Here is a 22,050-nt window from a genome sequence, read left to right as displayed (position 1 = left end):
TGACAAGTGTAACCTATGAATGGAGGCCAATGAGACCACAATTTCATCTTGGGGGCTTCTTGGTGTGATGGAATCAGACCTTTCCTTTTGTATATTACAGCTGCATCACAGGTAGGAAAAAGACTTGAATTTTGCCTAATTTATATTCAACTTTTGCTTCCCAAATAATCCTTTAATTCATAGACACAGTATTAACTATAAAATATGCTGATTGTACATATAATCAAAAGGTAAGAAAATCTAGGCTTCAAATAGAATTGATCAAGAGAGCTACTTGGAGAGGAGCTTGCTTTAGTGAGAAGATCATATCTTTGTATGCATTTTCATTCTCAGAAGTTCAAAAAGGGAAAATCAGTCAAAGTCAAATATGAGGCAGAAAGGGTGAAACTGATTCTGTTAATCTTATAACTTCATTTCCATTGTTCATAGCTCTCCATTGTCAAAAACTCTCAACTGTGTCAAAGATCTCAGGACTTAAACACAGTTATTTCAGAGCAGAAAGAATTATTAAAATGTCTCACCATATACTCTGAGGTCAATGTCCCTTTGTTTCTCCCCGGCAGCATTTACTGCCACGCAGGTGTATCTCCCGGTATCACTGATCTGTGCGCTGGTCAATGCTAGGATGCGGCCCCCAGACAGAACCTATCAGAGAACAGACCACTAAATAACCAACGTGGCTCCTGAGAAGGGGAGGCGTAAACATACTTTTTAAATTATTTTCTGAGTTTAATCAATCGAACATTTGCCTCTAGAAGGATTTCTACCTGGATATTTTAAAGAGGGCAAGCATCATTCAATCTCCTCATTTTCTCCATGGAGGAAGACAGAGAATAGAACCAAAGCTGGCAATAATCACTGAAAACAACCCCCCACATACAGGGTCAAGTGAAGATTCAACTTTATCTATGCTTACTACAGAAAGAGAGAAAGCCACCAGGGGAGAAAGATAAGAAGTGGGAATAAGAGGAGTCAATCCTCCTCCTAATTTTTCCTTGGGAGAACAATTAAGAAGTTAAAATTAACACTGTAATATCAATCAAATTAATTAGTCACACTCATAGCCCTTTTATTCCATTGACATAGCTGTATCTCAAAAATACTGACACTGACTCTGGATAGTCTATGATTCCAAATTCTGCAAGCAAAGGATTTTCAAGAAAAGCTCAAGAAACAGAACGGTGGAATAACTATGCCTTCTTCAAGGCAAAACAAGATTAAAGTACACTTTAAATGGGATATATATCTTTTTGTATCGCAAATTTTGAGTCAGTGCAAAGTACTTAAATTTTGTTCTCAGACTCAAATTTCATATCTCATAATGTTGTCTTTTTCCATTTGTCTTGATATGATGTTTTAGTAGAAGTGACTACACTCTAGATGGTTCTCTGATTCATTATTATTTTCAGAAATTTAAATATAACTTCTACCAGGAAATTCCTGCTTCTGTCATTGATAAACATTTCTTTGTGTAGAGTATCTCTTATGGTGATACCAGACAGTGGGAATAGGGAAGCAGATGTACCTAAAACAATAGTCAAAATACAAAATTATATATGAGACAAGGGAACTCTTAGACATACTGAGCTTTTAATGAACTGTCTAGAAATCCCAGTTGTGTGTCCATATTCATAGATGTATATATGTACATTTTTGGATAACATTTGTGAATCCTTGCTCTGCAAGTCCCTTTTATTTGTTTAGACTTCGCGGACTGATAGTGAGATGGTAGATCTGCCTTAAGAAATGACATGGAGTACCTGTATCCCATTAACGAAACTCGTGACGGGGCTCCCATCTTTCAGCCAGGTCAGACTTGGGGCTGGGATACCTCTGGCTTCACACTCTAACCTCACCAGGTTATTAACCACCACTGCCACCATGTTATTGCTGCCAAAAATTGATGGGGGCACTGGAAAGGAACAAAAAAGTAAACAGAAGTAGGGCATGCTAACATCGCAGAATATTTCATCTCAGAATAATAACAACTATGTGTTCTGTCCACAGTAATATGTTTTATATTTCTTATTTCTTGCCTTCCAGGTTTGTGTGTGTACGCGTGTTTCCCTCCACTGTATCCACGCTAGTACATTAACTACGAATTCCTCTTAAAAGCACTATTAGAGAAAACAACTTGAAAACATTTCCTGAACCTATGATTCTGATAGACAATATTGACAAACAGGGCTACTGTCATTAGCTGATAAGACAGTTGATGACTATTCTGAACAATTCATCTAAAGCAAACAAGTCCAATAGCATGTGAAAACAGAGCATTTAATAGGAATCAAAAATGTAAACACTTATCAGTTTTAGAACACTGCATCCTTAAATAAAGATGACGATAACACACTCTGTTAAATATCAACACCAGAATTTTCTAGATGCACTTGACCGTTTTGAATGCTGCTTTACCCTGGATCAATCAAGTAGTGGCACTAACCATGGACCTGCAGACTGTAAAACAGCTCGGTTGCTCCAGCTGAGTTGATGGCCACACATTTATATATGCCAGCATCTGTGATCTGGGCACTTTCAATATTGATGATCTGTCCTCTGTTCAAGAAAGTCACACTACTGGAATCTGACAGTGGACGATTATCTTTGTACCATGTAATAGCTGCAAGGAGAAGAGAAGAGAAGAGAAGCCCATCTATTTAAATGTTTCTTTAAAAAAATTATCCTTCAATAAAAAATAAATTAAAAAACTCAAAATACACACTGAATTAGAGGTTAACTACAATAGTAACAACTGCTTTATTCTTACGCTTATCACTCTAGTTTAATGTTTAAATATTTAAGGTTGATTTTTAGGAGGAAGGAGGTAAACATTAGAAAAATATGAACAGTCAGGCCAATATAAGTGCCTTGAAGTGAATTTGTAAAAATGATATTCTTTTTTTTTTTATTTTATTTTTAAACTTTACATAATTGTATTAGTTTTGCCAAATATCAAAATGAATCCGCCACAGGTATACATGTGTTCCCCATCCTAAACCCTCCTCCCTTCTCCCTCCCCATACCATCCCTCTGGGTCGTCCCAGTGCACTAGCCCCAAGCATCCAGTATCGTGCATCGAACCTGGACTGGAGACTCGTTTCATACATAATAGCCAGGACATGGAAGCAACCTAGATGTCCATATGCTGTTTTTTTTAATCCCCAAAGATTTTATGCTATGTGAGTTCATGTCTCTAATATCCTTGAAATGAAAAAAATTATAGAAATGAAGAACAGATTACTGGTTGCCAAGGGTTAGAGGGAATGGGGGTGGAAGGAATGTGGCTTTGGTTATAAAAGGTAAAGTGATGACTCCTTATGGGGATGGAAATATCATGTATCCTGACTGCATCAATGTCCATATTCTGGTTCTGACATTGCACTCATTAGAACACCTCATTAGAACTGATTCAAATGTATTCTTTTTAATGGCTGAGTAATACTCCATTGTGTATATGTACCATGGCTTTCTTATCCATTCATCTGATGATGGATATCTAGGTTGCTTCCATGTCCTGGCTATTATAAACAGTGCTGCGATGAACATTGGGGTACACGTGTCTCTTTCCCTTCTGGTTTCCTCAGTGTGTATGCCCAGCAGTGGGATTGCTGGATCATAACGCAGTTCTATTTCCAGTTTTTTAAGGAATCTCCACACTGTTCTCCGTAGTGGCTGTACTAGTTTGCATTCCCACCAACAGTGTAAGAGGGTTCCCTTTTCTCCACACCCTCTCCAGCATTTATTATTTGTAGACTTTTGGATCGCAGCCATTCTGACTGGTGTGAAATGGTACCTCATAGTGGTTTTGATTTGCATTTCTCTGATAATGAGTGATGTTGAGCATCTTTTCATGTGTTTGTTAGCCAACTGTATGTCTTCTTTGGAGAAATGTCTCTTTAGTTCTTTGGCCCATTTTTTGATTGGGTCGTTTATTTTTTTGGAGTTGAGCTGTAGGAGTTGCTTGTATATTTTTGAGATTAGTTGTTTGTCGGTTGCTTCATTTGCTATTATTTTCTCCCATTCTGAAGGCTGTCTTTTCACCTTGCTAATAGTTTCCTTTGATGTGCAGAAGCTTTTAAGGTTAATTAGGTCCCATTTGTTTATTTTTGCTTTTATTTTCAATATTCTGTGAGGTGGGTCATAGAGGATCCTGCTGTGATGTATGTCAGAGAGTGTTTTGCCTATGTTCTCCTCTAGGAGTTTTATAGTTTCTGGTCTTACGTTTAGATCTTTAATCCATTTTGAGTTTATTTTTGTGTATGGTGTTAGAAAGTGGTCTAGTTTCATTCTTTTACAAGTGGTTGACCAGATTTCCCAGCACCACTTGTTAAAGAGATTGTCTTTAATCCATTGTATATTCTTGCCTCCTTTGTCAAAGATAAGGTGTCCATATGTGCGTGGATTTATCTCTGGGCTTTCTATTTTATTCCATTGATCAATATTTCTGTCTTTGTGCCAGTACCGTACTGTCTTGATAACTGTGGCTTTGTAGTAGAGCCTGAAGTCAGGTAGGTTGATTCCTCCAGTTCCATTCTTCTTTCTCAAGATCACTTTGGCTATTCGAGGTGTTTTGTATTTCCATACAAATTGTGAAATTATTTGTTCTAGCTCTGTGAAGAATACTGTTGGTAGCTTGATAGGGATTGCGTTGAATCTATAAATTGCTTTGGGTAGTATACTCTTTACATTTTCTCTAATGTATCAATATTTGTTTGAGAGCAAACTTTCAATCAATTCTATTTCTTCTCATGTAGAATATATGCCTCTCATCTACAAAAATTTTGTTTAGACTTCTAATCAAAATCAAACACACTATTAGCCTCAAAAATTTTATATTATTATCGATTCATATGAATAACTTACCAATGATGAGAATCAATACAATAACAGTCTCATCAAATGAATGATTCATAATCAACTTAGACTAGATTAAAAGTATATTTTCAGCATAAATGTATATACAATGACTTTGTGGGTTTTGTGGCCACAGTAAGGACAGTAAGGCAATTATTCACATGTCCATTATTTAAATAGGTAAATTATTTCATGGAGCTAAAAGCAATGAAAATTCAAAAATATCATCCACCAAATGATATCCTAATCAGTGTTTTACATTTGAAATGTATTCTATAATATTTTCTTCATTAGCAATTACTATAGTATCCTCATAAACAGATTTAGCAATTCACAGAAATGTTAAAACGTTGGTAAGTTACAGAGTCTGAAAACAAACAGACCAGGCGAGGGAGTTCCAGCTGCCTTACACTCCAGCTGCACGGGGCTGTTCACCACCACGGTCTCATTCAGCATCTTCCCTGCATCGTCCAGGCTGGGTGGCTCTGCAAGAAGCCCGAAGAGGTAACTAGCACACAGAAATAGGGTATTAAACTGAAATGGTTTCCTCACTGGGACTTGTCATTTCTTTCTTTTTTCCTTTCTATCTTTCAGTTATATACAATGATATATTTGGAATAAAACTAAGGTACACTATTAAGTGTGGCTTCCCTGGTGGCTCAGATGGTAAAGAATCTGCCTGCAAGCCAGAGACCTGGGTTCAATCCCTGGGTTGGGAAGATCCCCTAGAGGAGGGCATGGCAACCCACGCCAGTATTCTTGCCTGGAGAATCCCCATGGGCAGAGGGATACTATTAAGCAGTAGTGAGAACAGGATGTAAAAGATCTTAAAAGGTTTTCTGGATCATCTATTAATCTGTGCCCATAATGGAAAAGCCTTGGATACATACATTAGCAGAGTAGTAAAAGAATGTTAAGGGAGTATTTTTAATTTCAATTAATCTGATTAGTCTGATGATGAACTGCCTTTACCAAGAAGTAATCTTAATGTATTTGAACTCTTTCAGTGAAGAACATCAGTATTTCTCAAAATATCTGACTGTACCCTGTGCTTAGTCACTCAGTCATGTCCAACTGTTTGCAACCCCATGGACTGTACCCCATCAGGCTCCTTGGTCCAAGGGGATGATCCAGGAAAGAATACTGGAGTGGGTTGCCATGCCCTTCTCCAGGGGATCTTCCCAACTCAGGGATCGAACCCAAGTCTCGCGTGTTGCAGGCAGATTCTTTACCATCTGAGCCACCAGGGAAACCTGACTTTACCTTAGAACAGTACTATCTTAAATCATTTCAGAGAAATTAGAATCATTTTTATTTGTTTATTAGAGTCTTTTTTGATAGAAAAGTTACAACTGTTAGTAAAATAAAACAGAAAACTACATTTTCAACTTTAAATAATCACAGATAATGCTGCTTTAGTTTTAATGTTGGGCATCCCTGGTGGCTCAGAGGTAAAAAAATCCGCCTGCAATGCAGGAGACCATCTGCAAAGCAAGAGACATCAGTTCGATCCCTGGGTTGGGATGATCCCCTGAAGAAATGGCAACCTACTTCAGTATTCTTGCCTGAGAAATTCCATGGACAGAGGAACCTGGCAGGCTACAGTCCATGGGGTCGCAAGAGTTGGACATGACTTAGTGACTAAACCATGTATATATAAAGTAGGAATTCAAAACGTTTAAGAGGCATAGTGTAAAAGTAAAGACAGCTTGGAATAGCAAAGCCCTACATCTCCTATCTTAAAGAATGCAGGAGGGATGTGAGGAAAAACCAAATTGCAAGTAAACCAGAGGTTTTCTCTTATTTGGAAAAGATGCTATGTACATGTTAACTTTGGGGTTTATATAAAAAACATTTTAAAGATTTGATAAATTTAACTTATCCAATGTACCAGAGGCCCTCACCTCCACCCCATATCCAATTAAATAATTGATCCATTAACCTAGCAAAAACAGAAAGGGGAAAGGAGGCAAGGGAATAAGAAAAATGATTAGAACTAAATAAGATGGTAGAAATAAAATCAAATATGTAAATCAAGAGCATAAGTGTGAATGAGTTAATTTTCTTGGTCAATACAGAAACAGTTAAGACTATCTGAAGGTTATCAGTTTTTTTTTTAATTAAAAAGCACAAGCAAAACAAGTGTAAAAATGTTGACAGTAAAGAGCCAGACATAGATATACAAGAAAAATAAAGGAGATATCAATTTCTGACAAACTGGTATACAAGGCAAAAATAATGCTTTCTACTGACTGAACTGTTGCAATTCAGAAAGAATCCACTATAATGATAATGCTTTATGCATTGTATAAACAAGCAAAATTGTAAACAAAAAAGGAGAGAAAATTTGAAAAATCTAAAAGTAGTATATTTCAGTATTTCTTAGAAATTAACTACATAGTGAAACAAAAATAAAGTTCTAGAGAATTTGAAAGCGAAAATTACCCAAACATATATATGTTTAAAGCTCAACATTCAGAAAACTAACATCATAGCATCTGGTCCCATCACTTTATGGCAAATAGATGAGGAAACAGTAAACAGTGTCTGACTTTATTTTTCTGGGCTCCAAAATCACTGCAGATGGTGATTGCAGCCATGAAATTAAAAGACACTTACTCCTTGGAAGGAAAGTTATGACCAACCTAGATAGCATATTCAAAAGCAGAGACATTACTTTGCCAACAAAGGTCCGTCTAGTCAAGGCTATGGTTTTTCCTGTGGTCATGTATGGATGAGTTGGACTATAAAGAAAGCTGAGTGCCGAAGAATTGATGCTTTTGAACTGTGGTGTTGGAGAAGACTCTTGAGAGTCCCTTGGACTGCAAGGAGATCCAACCAGTCCATCCTAAAGGAGATCAGTCCTGGGTGTTCGTTGGAAGGACTGATGTTGAAGCTGAAACTCCAGTACTTTGGCCACCTGATGTGAAGAGCTGACTCACTGGAAAAGACCCTGATGCTGGGAAAGATTGAGGGCAGGAGGAGAAGGAGACGGCAGAGGATGAGATGGTTGGATGGCATCACCAACTCAGTGGACATAGGTTTGGGTGGACTCCAGGAGTTGGTGATGGACAGGGAGGCCTGGCATGCTGCGGTTCATGCGGTCGCAAAGAGTCGGACACGACTGAGCGAATGAACTGAACTGACATATGTTTATACACACACATGTTATTTGTGTATTTATTGTTAACAAAGAATACATATTATTTTCAAGTGGCAACAGAATATTTTCAAAACAGATTATATATTAGGTCACAAAAAATCTCAATAATGTATTTATACCACAATTTAAAAAATCATAATAAGAAAATCACAGAACTCAGTAGTAAAATACAAAGTTCCCTACATGGGGAAAAACCTTATTAAAGAGGAAATCAAGACAAATGTATACAGGCAGAAAAAATTAATTAGAATGAGACTGATTAAAACTAAAATCTGTGGGCCATCAATAAGCAGTACATTACCCAAAGGCAATCTTAAAGTACTAATTAATATATTAAAAACTAAGAAATGCTAAAAATAAATGTTCTAAGCATTCAACTCAGATTCTAGAAAAAGACCAATAAAATAAACCCAAAGAAATCAGGAATAAAGAAATAATAGAAGACTATACCAAAGCAAACAAGCAAGCAAGCAAAAGGAATAACAAACAATATAATTCAAAGGTGGTTTCTGACAAGTTTAAAATAAACCCTGTCCTCAAAAATAGATGACCTTATAGATCAGATTTCTATTTTTTTGGAAGTTGTTCCTGAAGACAAAGTTTAGAGGTCACTCAAACCTGTAGTTCATTTGCACTCATCTCACACGCTAGTAAAGTAATGCTCAAAATTCTCCAAGCCAGGCTTCAGCAATATGTGAACCGTGAACTTCCTGATGTTCAAGCTGGTTTTAGAAAAGGCAGAGGAACCAGAGATCAAATTGCCAACATCCACTGGATCATGGAAAAAGCAAGAGAGTTCCAGAAACACATCTACTTCTGCTTTATTGACTATGCCAAAGCCTTTGACTGTGTGGATCACAATAAACTGTGGAAAATTCTGAAAGAGGTGGGAATACCAGACCACCTGATCTGCCTCTTGAGAAATTTGTATGCAGGTCAGGAAGTAACAGTTAGAACTGGACATGGAACAACAGACTGGTTCCCAATAGGAAAAGGAGTTCTTCAAGGCTGTATATTGTCATCCTGTTTATTTAACTTATATGCAGAGTACATCATGAGAAACGCTGGGCTGGAAGAAGCACAAGCTGGAATCAAGATTGCCCGCAGAAATATCAATAACCTCAGATATGCAGATGACACCACCCTTATGGCAGAAAGTGAAGAGGAACTAAAAAGCCTCTTGATGAAAGTGAAAGAGGAGAGTGAAAAAGTTGGCTTAAAGCTCAACATTCAGAAAATGAAGATCATGGCATCCGGTCCCATCACTTCATGGGAAATAGATGGGGAAACAGTCGAAACAGTGCCAGACTTTATTTTTCTGGGCTCCAAAATCACTACAGATGGTGACTGCAGCCATGAAATTAAAAGGCACTTACTCCTTGGAAGGAAAGTTGTGACCAACCTAGATAGCATATTCAAAAGCAGAGACATTACTTTGCCAACAAAGGTTCATCTAGTCAAGGCTATGGTTTTTCCTGTGGTCATGTATGGATGTGAGAGTTGGACTGTGAAGAAGGCTGAGCGCCGAAGAATTGATGCTTTTGAACTGTGGTGTTGGAGAAGACTCTTGGGAGTCCCTTGGACTGCAAGGAGATCCAACCAGTCCATTCTGAAGATCAGCCCTGGGATTTCTTTGGAAGGAATGATGCTAAGGCTGAAACTCCAGTCCTTTGGCCACCTCATGCGAAGAGTTGACTCATTGGAAAAGACTCTGATACTGGGAAGGATTGGGGGCAGGAGGAGAAGGGGACAACAGAGGATGAGATGGCTGGATGGCATCACTGACTCAATGGACGTGAGTCTGAGTGAACTCTGGGAGTTGGTGATGGACAGGGAGGCCTGGCGTGCTGCGATTCATGGGGTTGCAAAGAGTCGGACACGACTGAGTGACTGATCTGATCTGAATCAATGTATTAAATCTTCCTGTTTGAAATGCTTAGACTGTTTCTGTTTTCTGCTGAATTCTGACTTATGGCATTTAAGCAAAAAAAAAAAAAAAAGACCTTTAAATACGACTATCTGACTTTTACAACTGGAAAGGAAAAATAATTAGCCCATGGCACATTGCTCCAAAACAGTTATTTAAATATTAACTTGAAGCCTGCTGGACTGAAGTGATCATTGATGGCTTTGACAGGCTATGTAACTGCTGCAATAAAACAATATGGTGGGAATAAGAAATATAACAGCCATGAAGCAGATTGGCTATTTTTCATTCCACTAGAGAACTTAAAGAGAAAAGATTAGATGTCAGCAAGAATGGTAGAATAAGAACTTGCAAAATCCACTCCACCATAAAAAAAAAAAAAAAAAGAACATTGGAAAATTATCAAAACAAACTTTCTTAAAACTCGGGGAATTAACCAAATGCTTACAATAATTCAAGAAGTGTTTATTCAAGAAAAAGAGCTAAATCTAATTAAGAAGAGTGAGTTTTACAACATTTTATCTGACTCTCTTCCCATCACTCTTTCCTTACCTCAGCAGTAATCTTGAAAACAAATAGCTCTGCAGCCACAGTGAAAAAAAGCACAGTAAATATTGGAGGGGATCAGAGCTACCTAAAAGCCCCATTCCTAGAAGACTCACTATTTGACCTGTCTGGCCTTTCTCTGGAAATTTCCACTCCTAGGACTTGTCTTTAACTATCCAGACCCAAAATTTGCTCAGTGAAATCAGTCCCTTTCCCAGAGGCATTTTAAAGTCTACCACAACAGACTTCACAGAGATTGTCCAGGAAAGTTACCGTATTAGTTTCCTTTCCCTTCCATAACAAATTATTTCAAACCTGGTAGTTTAAACAGCACAAGTGTATTATTTCACAGTTTTGTGGGTCAGAAATCAACATGGCTTCACTGGGTTAAAATCAAAGTTGCAGAAGGACTCATTTCCTTTCTGCTGGGTTCAAAGGAAAACCTGTTTTCTTTCCTATTCAGAGGATAAAGCATCTGCCTGCAATGCGGGGGACCCGGGTTCGATCCCTGGTTTGGGAAGATCCCCTGGAGAAGGAAATGGCAACCCACTCCAGTATTCTTGCCTGGAGAATCCCATGGACAGAGGAGCCTGGCGGGCTACAGTCCATGGGGTTGCAAACAGTTGGACACGACTGAGTGACTTCACTTTCTTTCCAACTTTTAGAGAGGACATATATTCCTTGAGTTGTGGACACCTTCCTCCATCTACAAAGCTAGTAATAGGGAAGGTCATAAGACCTCACATCTCATCATTCTGAATTCTGCCTTAATTTTCTACTTTTCATGACATGTCTGGGTCCATCTAGATAATTCATAATAATCTCCCTATTTTAATGTCCACTGATTGATAACATTAAATTTTTTAAAAATACTAAAGGAAGTCCTTCAGGCTGCATAAAAAGAGTGACTTTAATACATATAAAGAAGTAAAGAGGACTGGTAGAGGTAACTAATAGTAAAGACAGTAAAACTGTATATTTTGCAGATAACACTGTTTTCTCCTTCCTGATTTAAAAGACAATAACATAAATCAATGCTTATAAATATACATTGATAGGCACATGATGAATAAAGATGTAATTTGTATGACTATAATAGCACAAAGGAGGGGAAAGGGGAGGGATCTATATAGGAGCAAAGTCTTTATAATACTAAAACTAAATTAGTATTAATCCAAATTATTAACATTATTAATTAAGATGCTAATTGTAATCCTTAGGGCAACCACTAAAACTCAAAAATATGGAAAAAGAAGGAATAAGATAAAATGGTACACAAGAAAATATCTATTTAACACAAAAAGGCAGTAATGGAAGAACAAAAAAACAACACATACAAACATACATATAAATAGACATAAATCCTAGCATCTCAGTAATTATATTAAATGCAAACGTATAAATACCCTATGCAAAAGGCAGAAGAGACCAGCAGAATGGATTTAAAAAGCAAAAGAAAAATAAAAACATGACCTAACTATATGTTGTCTACAAGTGATCCACTTTGGATTCAAAGACACAAATAGGTTGAAAGTAAAAGGATGGAAAAGATATCATGAAAGCAGTAAACAAATAAAAATGGAGAGGCTATACCAGTATAAAAAAAAAACAACCAGATTTTGAAAGAAAAACTATTAGTAGCAACCAAGTAAGATATTTTTAAATGACACAAAATATCAATTTATCCAAAATACATGACAATTATAATCACATATTCACAAAACAGTTACTCAGTGGTATCTGACTCATGGCAATCCCATGAAGTGTAGCCCACCAGGTTCCTTTATCCTTAGAATTCTCAGAGAAAGAATACTGGAGTGGGTAGCCATTCCTTCTCTAGAGGATCTTCCTGACGCATGGATTGAACCCAGGTCTCCTGCAGAACAGGACGATTTTTTACCATTTGGGCCCCCAGGGAAGCCCATAAGTGAAAGTGTTAGGCACTCAGCCATGCCTGACTCTCTGCGACCCCATGGACTGTAGCCTGCCAGGCTCCTCTGTCCATGGAATTTTCCAGGAAAAGAATCTACCTGCAGTGCAGGAGACCAGGGTTCAATCCCTGGGTCGGGAAGATCCCCTGGAGAAGGGAATGAATGGCCACCCACTCCAGTGTTATTGCCTGGAGAATATCATGGGCAGAGGAGCCTGGTGGGCTACAGTCCATGGGGTCGCAAGGAGTCAGAAACAACTGAGTAACTAATATACACATTCACAAGACAATAGAGTCTCTAGATACACGGAACAAAAATTTTGCAGAATCTAAGGAAGAAAGACAATTCAACAAGAATAGTCGGAGACATCCACTTTCAAGAACAGATATAACAATTAGACAAAACTGAACAACACTATAAATCAAGAGATATACACAGAATAGTCCACACAAGAATAGCAAAATCAACATCCTTCTCAAGTGCACATGGAATATTTTTAAGAATAAACCATATGTTAGGCTATAAGAGAAGTCTCCAGACATTTAGAAGGATTAAATCATACAAAGTGTGTTTTTAAACCACAACAGAATGAAATTATGGATCAATCGTAAGAGAAGAGTTGGGAAATTCACAAATATGTAGAAATGAAATAACGCACTCCTAAATAACATGTTTCTCCAAGAAGAAATCATATAAGATATTACATAATACCCTGAGATAAAATAAAAATACAACACATGAAAACTTACAGGATGCACATAAAGCAACAGAGAGTGAAATTCATAGCTGTAAACAACTATATTAAAAACTCAAATCAGTAACCTAACATTCCACCTAAAGAAACCAGAATAATAAATAAAAGTAAACTAAACCCAAAGCGGGCAAAATAAAGGGAATAATAAAGAACAGAGAAAAAATAGACAATAGAAAGAAAGAGAAAATCAATGAAACTAAAATCTGGTTTTTTGAAAGATCGATAAAAGGGACAAAATTTTAGCCCAACTGACCAAGACAAAACAAAAGAGAGGAGACCAAACTACTTCGATCAGGAAAGAAACAAGGATCATTGCTACCAACCTTACAGAATTACAATTATACAGTAATATTATAAACAGTTTTGTGCCAACAACTAGGTTATAACCTAGATGTAATAGATAATTTCTTAGAAAGATACAAACTACTAACACAAACTCAAAAAGAAACTGAAAATCTGAATAGACACATAAAAACAAATTGCATTAATAATCATTAAAAAAAAGTCCTTCACATACATACTCACAAAACTGGAGAATGGCTTTAATAGTGAATTCTGCCAAACATTTTAGAATTAAACTGAGTCCTTCACAAACTCTTTCAAAATAAAGCAGACAATGAGTGAAACACTTCTTCAATCATTCGAAGAGGTCAGTGTAACATGATAACAGAACCAGACAGACAGAGTCAATAAAAGGACACTATGATCAATATCCCTTATGAAAAGAGACACAAAAATCATCAAAAAATACTAGTAAGGTGAATCCAGCAACACGTAAAACATATTATGCACCATGACTAAGAGGAATTTATTCCAGAATGGCAGGGTTGGCTTAACATATGAAAATCAAATACTGTATTCAATTCAGTATTATACTAAAGACTTAACTCAAAATGGACTAAACACTTAAATGTAAGACCTGAAACCACAAACTCCTAGAAGAAAACATAAGAATAAAGTTCCCTGACAGTGTTCTTGGTAATGATTTCTTGGATATGACACCAAAAGCATGAACAATAAATGCAAATATATATATGTGGTTTGCAAATATTTTCTTCTATTTTGTAGGTTGCTTTTCATTTTTCTGATGGGTTCCTTTACTTTGCAGAAGCTTTTCAGTTTGATGTAATTCCACTTGTTTATTTCGCTTTTATTGTTTGTGCTTTGGGTGTCATATCCATATATATAATAAAGGGTGAATAATAAAAATATACAAGAAACTTAGACAACTCAATAGCAAAAAAAAAAAAAAAAAAGCCACCAACAAATAATAAATAATACAAATATATAATGGGCAAAGGACCTGAATAGACAGTTTTTCAAAGAAGATACACAAATGGCCAACAGGTACAAGAAAAGGAGCTCACCATCACTAATTATCAGGGAAATGTAAATCAAAATCACAAGTGAATTATCACCTCACACCCATTAGTATGGTTATAAAAAATACAAGCAATAACAAGCGTTAGTGAGAATGTGGAAAAAAAGAAATTCGTACACTCTCAGTAGGAATGTAAATGGTAATGACCACTAGAAAACAGCATGAACTTTCCTCAAAAAAGTTAAAAATAGAACTACCATATGGTCCAGCAATCCCATATTTGGTTATATATCTGAAGCAAATAAAATCAGTATCTCAAAGATATCTATAACTCCCATGTTCATTGCAGCATTATTTAAAAAAGCCAAGACATAGAAACAATCTAAGTGTCCATAGATACATGAATGGATAATGAAGATGCTGTCTTTCTCTCTCTCATTCCCTCTGTGTGTTTATTATATGCACTGTCATACATTATATATATATAGAGAGAGAGACAGACAGACAGACAGACGGAATACTTCTTAGTCACAAGAAGGCAGGAAATTATGTCACTTAAAACAACCTGAATGAAACTATAGGACCTTATGCTGAGTGAAATAAGCCAGACAGAGAAAAATAAATACTATATGATCTCACTTCTATGTGGAATTTAAAGAGTTGAACTCATAGAACCTGAGAATAGAATGGTGGTACCAGGGGCTGGGGGGTGGGGGAAATGGGGAGATACTGGTCAAAAGGTACAACCCTTCATTTACAAGATCAAGTTCTGGAAGTCTAATGTACACCATGGTGACTATTGTACTTCTAAATACTGTACTGGTAACACAGTAGATCTTAAATGTTCTCACTACACACACAAAAATAGTAACTGTGTAAAATGGTGGATGTGTTAATTTGATTGTAATAATATTTCACAAAGTATACATACATTGAATCATCCCCTGGTACACTTAAAATGTATAGAATTTTATTCATCAATTATATCTCGATAAAGCTGGGGAAAAAAGAATAAAAGACAGAGTGGTACTGTTATAAGAATCACAATTAGGCAATGGAACAGAATTGATTTTAGAGAAATTTAACCCTTACATGTACAATCAAATGACTTCAAAAAGCATGCCAAGCCATTCAGTTGGGGAAAGATTAGCCTCTTCAATAAAGGGTGCTCATTCATTTAACATAAAAACTAAATAAAAATATAAATACTATTATTCCCTTTCTGCACAAAGAGATGGTTTTGGAATACTGAATTTAGGTGAACACTGTTGTAGAAGAAGAATTAGTAAGGTAATAATATTTTGTGATAACAATAAGATGTCTGCATACTGTGTACTCCAAGTAGAAGATTGAACTCTATTCGACTTACTGGCTTGCTTTCTTCTAAAGGCTCCAGGCATGTATCATGCCAAAATCAAAACACCTTCCTCTGAACATATTGTGGGTCTAAATTTTGCTATTACTTTAATCATTCAGAGACATTAATTCATTTTTTTTAAAATCATGGTAAAATTTGAATTAATATATAACTGATCAAAAGTGCCTTGGAGACTCCCTAAGCATGAAAATTATAATACAATGAATAATATATTCACCAATACCAAGAAAATAGCATAGTAGAGCCCTGAACTAAAGTTATCCTTTAAAAGATAAAAGTTCTCTACAATATTCTCAAGTTCCTCTAGGCCACAAGTGAGCTATTACACAAAACACAAAAATGATATAGAAAAAAAAAATTTAAGTGGGTGTTAGCATATTTTAGCCAAGCAAATACATCCAAATAATAAAATGAAGGGTGCTCTACTAATGTTTTAGCCAGACAAGTAATACAGACACAAAATAGTTCCTGGCCAGCAGTAAAGACAGCAGGACATTAGATATATTTGTTAAAATGTTGGTGTAATGAGCAGGGCCAGAAGCCAAATATGTGTTTGGCCAAAACAGTCATTAAGCTGCTATTTACAGATGATGACCAGGAACCAGACACCAGGCTATATTTTTCATGTCTAGTCTTGCATTGATTCCTCAGAACAACTTCCCTGATTGTGGTATTATCTTCATCCTTTCCATTTTACAGATGAGAAAACTAAGCTTTTAAAAAGTTAGCATCTAAGCCCACTGTCCTCCGGATAATACTTGGAGTGTATTATCCAGTTCAAAGCTTTTCACTACAATATTCTACTTCTGGGTGCTTCACCTTGGTTGATTTTGGCTAGAAAATAATTACATGCAGACGAACGCTTGGGCCGTTAGACCCCAAAGAATCATTTGTTTGTGGAAACATCTGTCTCACTTGGCAAGTATTTGAGGTTTAAATATAATTTCATAGTTTGGTCTAGAGAATTAGAACTTCAAGAATTATGAAACTTTGATCATCAAAAGGACCACCTACTGAGAGCCTCTGCCGTCTATAATAGAACTTCCCTTGGAAAACCCAGGGGATCATAAGAATGTTCCCCTTCTCATGATCATGACTTCATTTCCAGTCCAGGAGACCATGCACCCTTACTCCACCTTTTGGAAACACTTTTTTCCATGTTTGAGAAAAATGGAAGCATCTACACTCCTTTTTTATAGAAAAGCAAAATAATAAGCATGTTGAAAGCTGAGTTTCTTAGGACTGAATACTTTTGGATGACAATTGTATGGGTAGAAAAGACTCACTTGCTGAGTGTGTTACTCCTGGGATTAAAACAAATCCTAATTTGAAAAACAGCTATAGGATTGGTTAAATAATAAAAGAAATAATTAAATGACAGTTGCTTTGCCTATAGATTTTTCAATGTCCCTCTTAATATACAGCACCAGACTTATATATAATACTTTGGAAGCACTCAGAAAGCAAGAGTATAAGCCGGCTACTACAAACTTCTATTACTGACTTCTTAGCTTTATTACAAAATTGAATTATCAAATTAATAATTAGAGAGAGTCATTAATATCTCAAGTAATTCAATGTGTGGTATCTTTAACCACTCTCTCCCTATTCTTATGCAATTTTTTTGCCTCAGATTAATTTGTCATTTTTAACCTCTGAGGTCTTTGTGAAATCCACCAACTAATCCCTTAGAAATTCCTACATCTTTTTTAACATCTCCAATTCTCCCTGAAATTATGAATACAAATATGAAAGAGGACAGGATCAAGTCTGGCACCATGTCCCTCCAATGTGACACAGCCATCATGAAGGCCAAGATGATACATCACTTTCTGTTTATATTCCTGTCACATGTCATGTTAACTACTTCCTCCAGGTTGATCATGATCAATATTAGATTAGAAGTTCACTTCATCATTTATTCTTCCTTCAGGTTGATGAAATGTTATCCAGACAAGTCAAGATCCTATTAGGGGAAACATTTTCAGCTAGTAATATATCTTACTTCTATTCTATGGTAATTCATATCAAGAAGACTTTTCTATTTTCTGACTAGTCTGGTAGTTTTTTAAAAAAAATCCTTACAATCACCAACCTTGTGTTTCCCTTTTTTCACACTAACCCAGATATCCTCCAGCCTCCTTCTCCTTGTCTCTGAGGATTTTCTACTTGTGTACTCTAATTGAATCTCTTGCTAACATGTATTTTGTTACCATAGTTAGATAGTATGTTGATAGACTTGTGTTTTCTCAGATATTGGATCTGCTTTTTTCTTTTCTGTTGTTGCCCTGTGTTTGATGATATACTCGAGTTCTTTCACGGACTCTAGTCTTCAGTCAGTCTTGACTACACTGGCAAGTCTCTAGACCAGTCTTTACAGTCTGGGCCAATGTTTTTCCATGTAAAGGCTCAGATTACTTGCATGAGAGATGCTGTTTCATGAGATGTGAGAAAGCATCCAGAAAGATGTATTTCTAAAAAGCAATACATATGATTTTTATGAATACAAGTCTGGGAGCCCCAAATACTGAGGTCTGGTTCTTCCCAGTTCTGGGGACATGTTCTCTTCTTCACTACCGAGTTTTCATTTAAGTAATTTAAAGCAGTCTAGAGAACAAATAACTTCTCTTTTCTGGACAGCTTCTGAAAGAGTAGAAGTGGGAGATAATATTATATCTAAAACCTTTAAACCTCAAAAGCACTCTTCAAGTCAGATACTCAGATTAATTAAGTAGCTTGCTCAAAGTTATACAAATCATGGTTAACAAAGAATTTAAACCAAAGTTGGCATCAGTCCAGTGCCTGAGATGATGGCAACATATCATGCTATCCTACTCAACTGCTTCCTCTTAGCCAGCAATGGGAGACCAGATTAGGACTGAAGCTATTGGAAAGGAGAAGATAAATAATCTATACAAAAAGGAGACAAAGAGACTCAGGGCAGGAAAACTGGGGAGAGCAAGCCCACCCTCAGCACACTCTTAGATGGAAGTTGAGGTCTGAGTAAATGCTGGAGACAGCTGCCAAAGAATACTGGAAACATACAGAGGCCTCACAAGGAATGAGGTAAATTCAAGGCAACTTAAGGAAGAGCACGGTTAATCTGTCCCCTAACCCTCAAGTATGGTGAGACAATTCCAAAATGGTTACAGTCAGATATTGATCATTAAGTTATTCAATGAAAAACTAAAGGTCCTCTAAGAAATATAGTTTGTGTATATGATAAGTCATATTCATATCTGAAAAACGGGGGAAAGAATAAAGTGGGTTTATTGGAAACATTTAGAGAATTGATCATTTTAATTTTTTAACTGGGTGATTTAATTAAAAGAAAACATGTAAAGAAACAGATGAGAAGAACTCAATGTTCACACAAAATTTTTTCATTCACTTATTATTTACTCTTTCATTTGTCAAACATTTATTGACTTCCTACTATATACCTGGAGTTAAGCTAAATGCTGGGGTGTTATTTCAGGTTTAGATCACTCAGTAAATATGGGGTGAATATATGAATGAATGGATGGAATGAATGAATAAAAGGCTTAACAAGCAATCACATGAATTAGAGAAAATGAATAAAGTGTACAAGGAGATCTTCGCTAGCTCTCTGTAAATATCCTTGGCTGAATTAGGAAAGTCCAGACGTTCAATTCTTGGTCCTTTCTGATGAACCTCTACAGATCTGAAGTCTCACAATGACAGTTCAGGAGTCTTTCAAGTTTACTGCGAAGCTGCAGTATTCATGAGGCATTCCATGGCCACTCAGACTTTTTACTAAAGTACACGAGGGAAGATCCTCAGCCAAAGATAGGTTCTACTCATGTCTAGCTTCAAAACATTCATCTTTTAGGCAGGCAAGATAATCATAGACAATGCGAAGGAAAAAACCTGCAACTTCTGGTTTTTCAACAAAAGTTATCTGTACAAAGCTATCAGCTGACAGAATTCAAACAATTAAAACACAAGGTGGTGTGTGTGTTTATGAGCTCTAGCTTGTCTATTTGACAACATGAAAACTGAAGATCTTCAATGAGTAATGACCATAATGTAAACTATATACTTTTCTCATACGGACTAAAATAAACCCTCATTTCTTTTACATTACAATTCAATAAAAACGAGCCCAATGTTTTTTTTTTTTAAAGACCATAGAAATGCTCTTTTGTTAAGACATGGAGGTGCCATTACCATGTACATGCAGTTGAATGTGCTGCTGTGTTTCTCCAGCTGCATTGGTAGCCACACACGTGTATCTGCCAGCATCTTCCATCAGGGCTTTGGCAATTTGTAGAAGTCGACCAGAAGACTGTATCTAATTGGGATCAGAAAATATAGCAGCATTCTGGACTTTACATGTGGACTTGAAAATACTTGCTGAAGAGACAAACCCATTTAAGTTTATAATATCTAATTATATTTTTATGCTGGTATCTTAATTACCTTTTGACAAATTAGAGCCAGATCACTTCATCATGCACAGGAAAACAGACTATTTTGATGGAAAAGCTTTTCTTACGCATTGGAAAACACGAAGTTACCTAAGGCCAGCCTGCTGGTATAGTCATAAAAGTCCACTGAATAAAAAGGCTTTAGCAATGCAACTATGAGGTATGTGATGAAAATGGAGCTATTTGAAAAAAAAACATGGTTATATTTATATAACACTTCATAAATAGTTTTAAAACAACAATCTTTTTTGATTAAATGGTCACAGGGGCCAGAAAAACAATAAAAATTATAAAATATGAGTAATGGAAATGCAGATAAATTTCCTCCTGTCTGGTTTTCCTTATTTCCTTCCTAAGCACATGACAACTGGCCTCCACCATTTTAGAAGTAGTGATTCTGTGGTTACACTTTGAAACGGATTATTCAGGGCTTAGCAGTAACTTCCTTTTTAAAGATTTCTTTTGACATGCACCATTTTTAAAGTCTTTATTGAATTTGTTACAAGATTGCTTCTGCTTTATGTTTTGGTTTTTTCAGCCCTGAGGCATGCGGGCTCATAGCTCCCTAACTAGAGACTGAACCCCGCGCACTGGAAAGCAAAGTCCCAAGCACTGGACCACCAGGGAAGTCCCATCAGTAAGTTCCACTCACAGCACTCAGCAGTCTAGGCAGTGAGCTCATACTACAGCATTTGGCATTGTGGGCTTCCTATTCCTTCAATCACTCTGCTTTCTGGTAGCTGAAGAGACAGTACTCCCTCAGTTCTCACTCTCTGACTTTCTTAGTAGACTACAGAACCTGTTTCCTCCTCCTGTCCCATAAACAGGGAACTTGGCTTTCAGATAGTTTTCATCCAAACCCATGTCTTCAATGAAGAATCCTGCGCAGGCTCCTACATTTACAGCACTGGCCTCAACTTCTCTCCTGAGCTTCCAACTGTCTGCTGGACAAGTTAGCATATGAAATGTAACACATCCAAAGCAAAGCTTACAACTGTTTTCCCCATATTTCTGCACCTAATTCTCATGTCATGTCTTGTTGAATGGAACAGGTCATCTGGGTTTCAGAGGCCACTGTGACTCTCCCAGTACTTAGACAATGCTATGTTTCTCAGATCCCTTGTCTCCATTCTCACAGCCACTGTGGGATTATAACAGCTCCTTAATTTATATTCCAGTGTCTCCAGCCTCCCAAACTGTTAATCTGCCTTGCATACTGTTGCTAGAATAATTTGTGTAAAATGCAAATTTGATCCTTTTACCAGTCCCCCTTCAAAGCTCATGCATGGCTCACCACTTTGTCTAAAACGAAACTGGAGCTCAGGAAAGCCTTCCAGGCTCACCACATTCTGACCCCAGATGATCTCTCCATACACTGCCTTGTACACTCCCACTTAACTTCTTCTCCAGCAATACTGTACTAAACATTGCAACCAGCACATTCACATACTTATATTCACTTCTGGACTTTCACACGTGGCCTTTAAAAAGTGCCATAATTTCTTAAGACTCTGCGTTACATCAGTTTTCTCTCCTGTTTCTTCTCACTCTTTATGCTGCCCTTGAATTAAGTCATCCCTGTCCATGAGTTTCAAGTATCACAATGCATCAATATCTCCAGCGATCCTTTGAGCTCCAAGACCATATATTCCATGATTTCCCTGGTATCCCCATTTATTTCAAAATCATCTTAACTCTGAAAAGTCTAAAACTCATAGTTTTTTC

General features: G+C 36.7%; 1 protein-coding gene across 3 annotated transcripts in view; it reads right to left on the bottom strand.

The window, feature by feature from the left end:
• The window catches only part of HMCN1 (hemicentin 1), a 539,309-nt gene that overhangs the window by 189,687 nt on the left and 327,572 nt on the right, over positions 1-22,050 (bottom strand). For all 3 annotated transcript variants that reach the window (XM_061383493.1, XM_061383492.1, XM_061383494.1), the window contains exons 36-40: positions 20,066-20,189; positions 5,238-5,339; positions 2,444-2,620; positions 1,761-1,912; positions 522-645 (exon numbers count right to left, since the gene is read on the bottom strand). In XM_061383493.1, the coding sequence (XP_061239477.1) occupies positions 522-645; positions 1,761-1,912; positions 2,444-2,620; positions 5,238-5,339; positions 20,066-20,189 (679 nt within the window). The remainder of the gene's footprint in view (positions 1-521; positions 646-1,760; positions 1,913-2,443; positions 2,621-5,237; positions 5,340-20,065; positions 20,190-22,050) is intronic.

This window comes from Bos javanicus, chromosome 16 (genome assembly GCF_032452875.1).
Source record: "Bos javanicus breed banteng chromosome 16, ARS-OSU_banteng_1.0, whole genome shotgun sequence".
Lineage (NCBI taxonomy): Eukaryota > Metazoa > Chordata > Mammalia > Artiodactyla > Bovidae > Bos > Bos javanicus.
The sequence above is the reverse complement of the archived record's forward strand: the minus strand, read 5'-3'. Positions and strand labels throughout refer to the sequence as shown.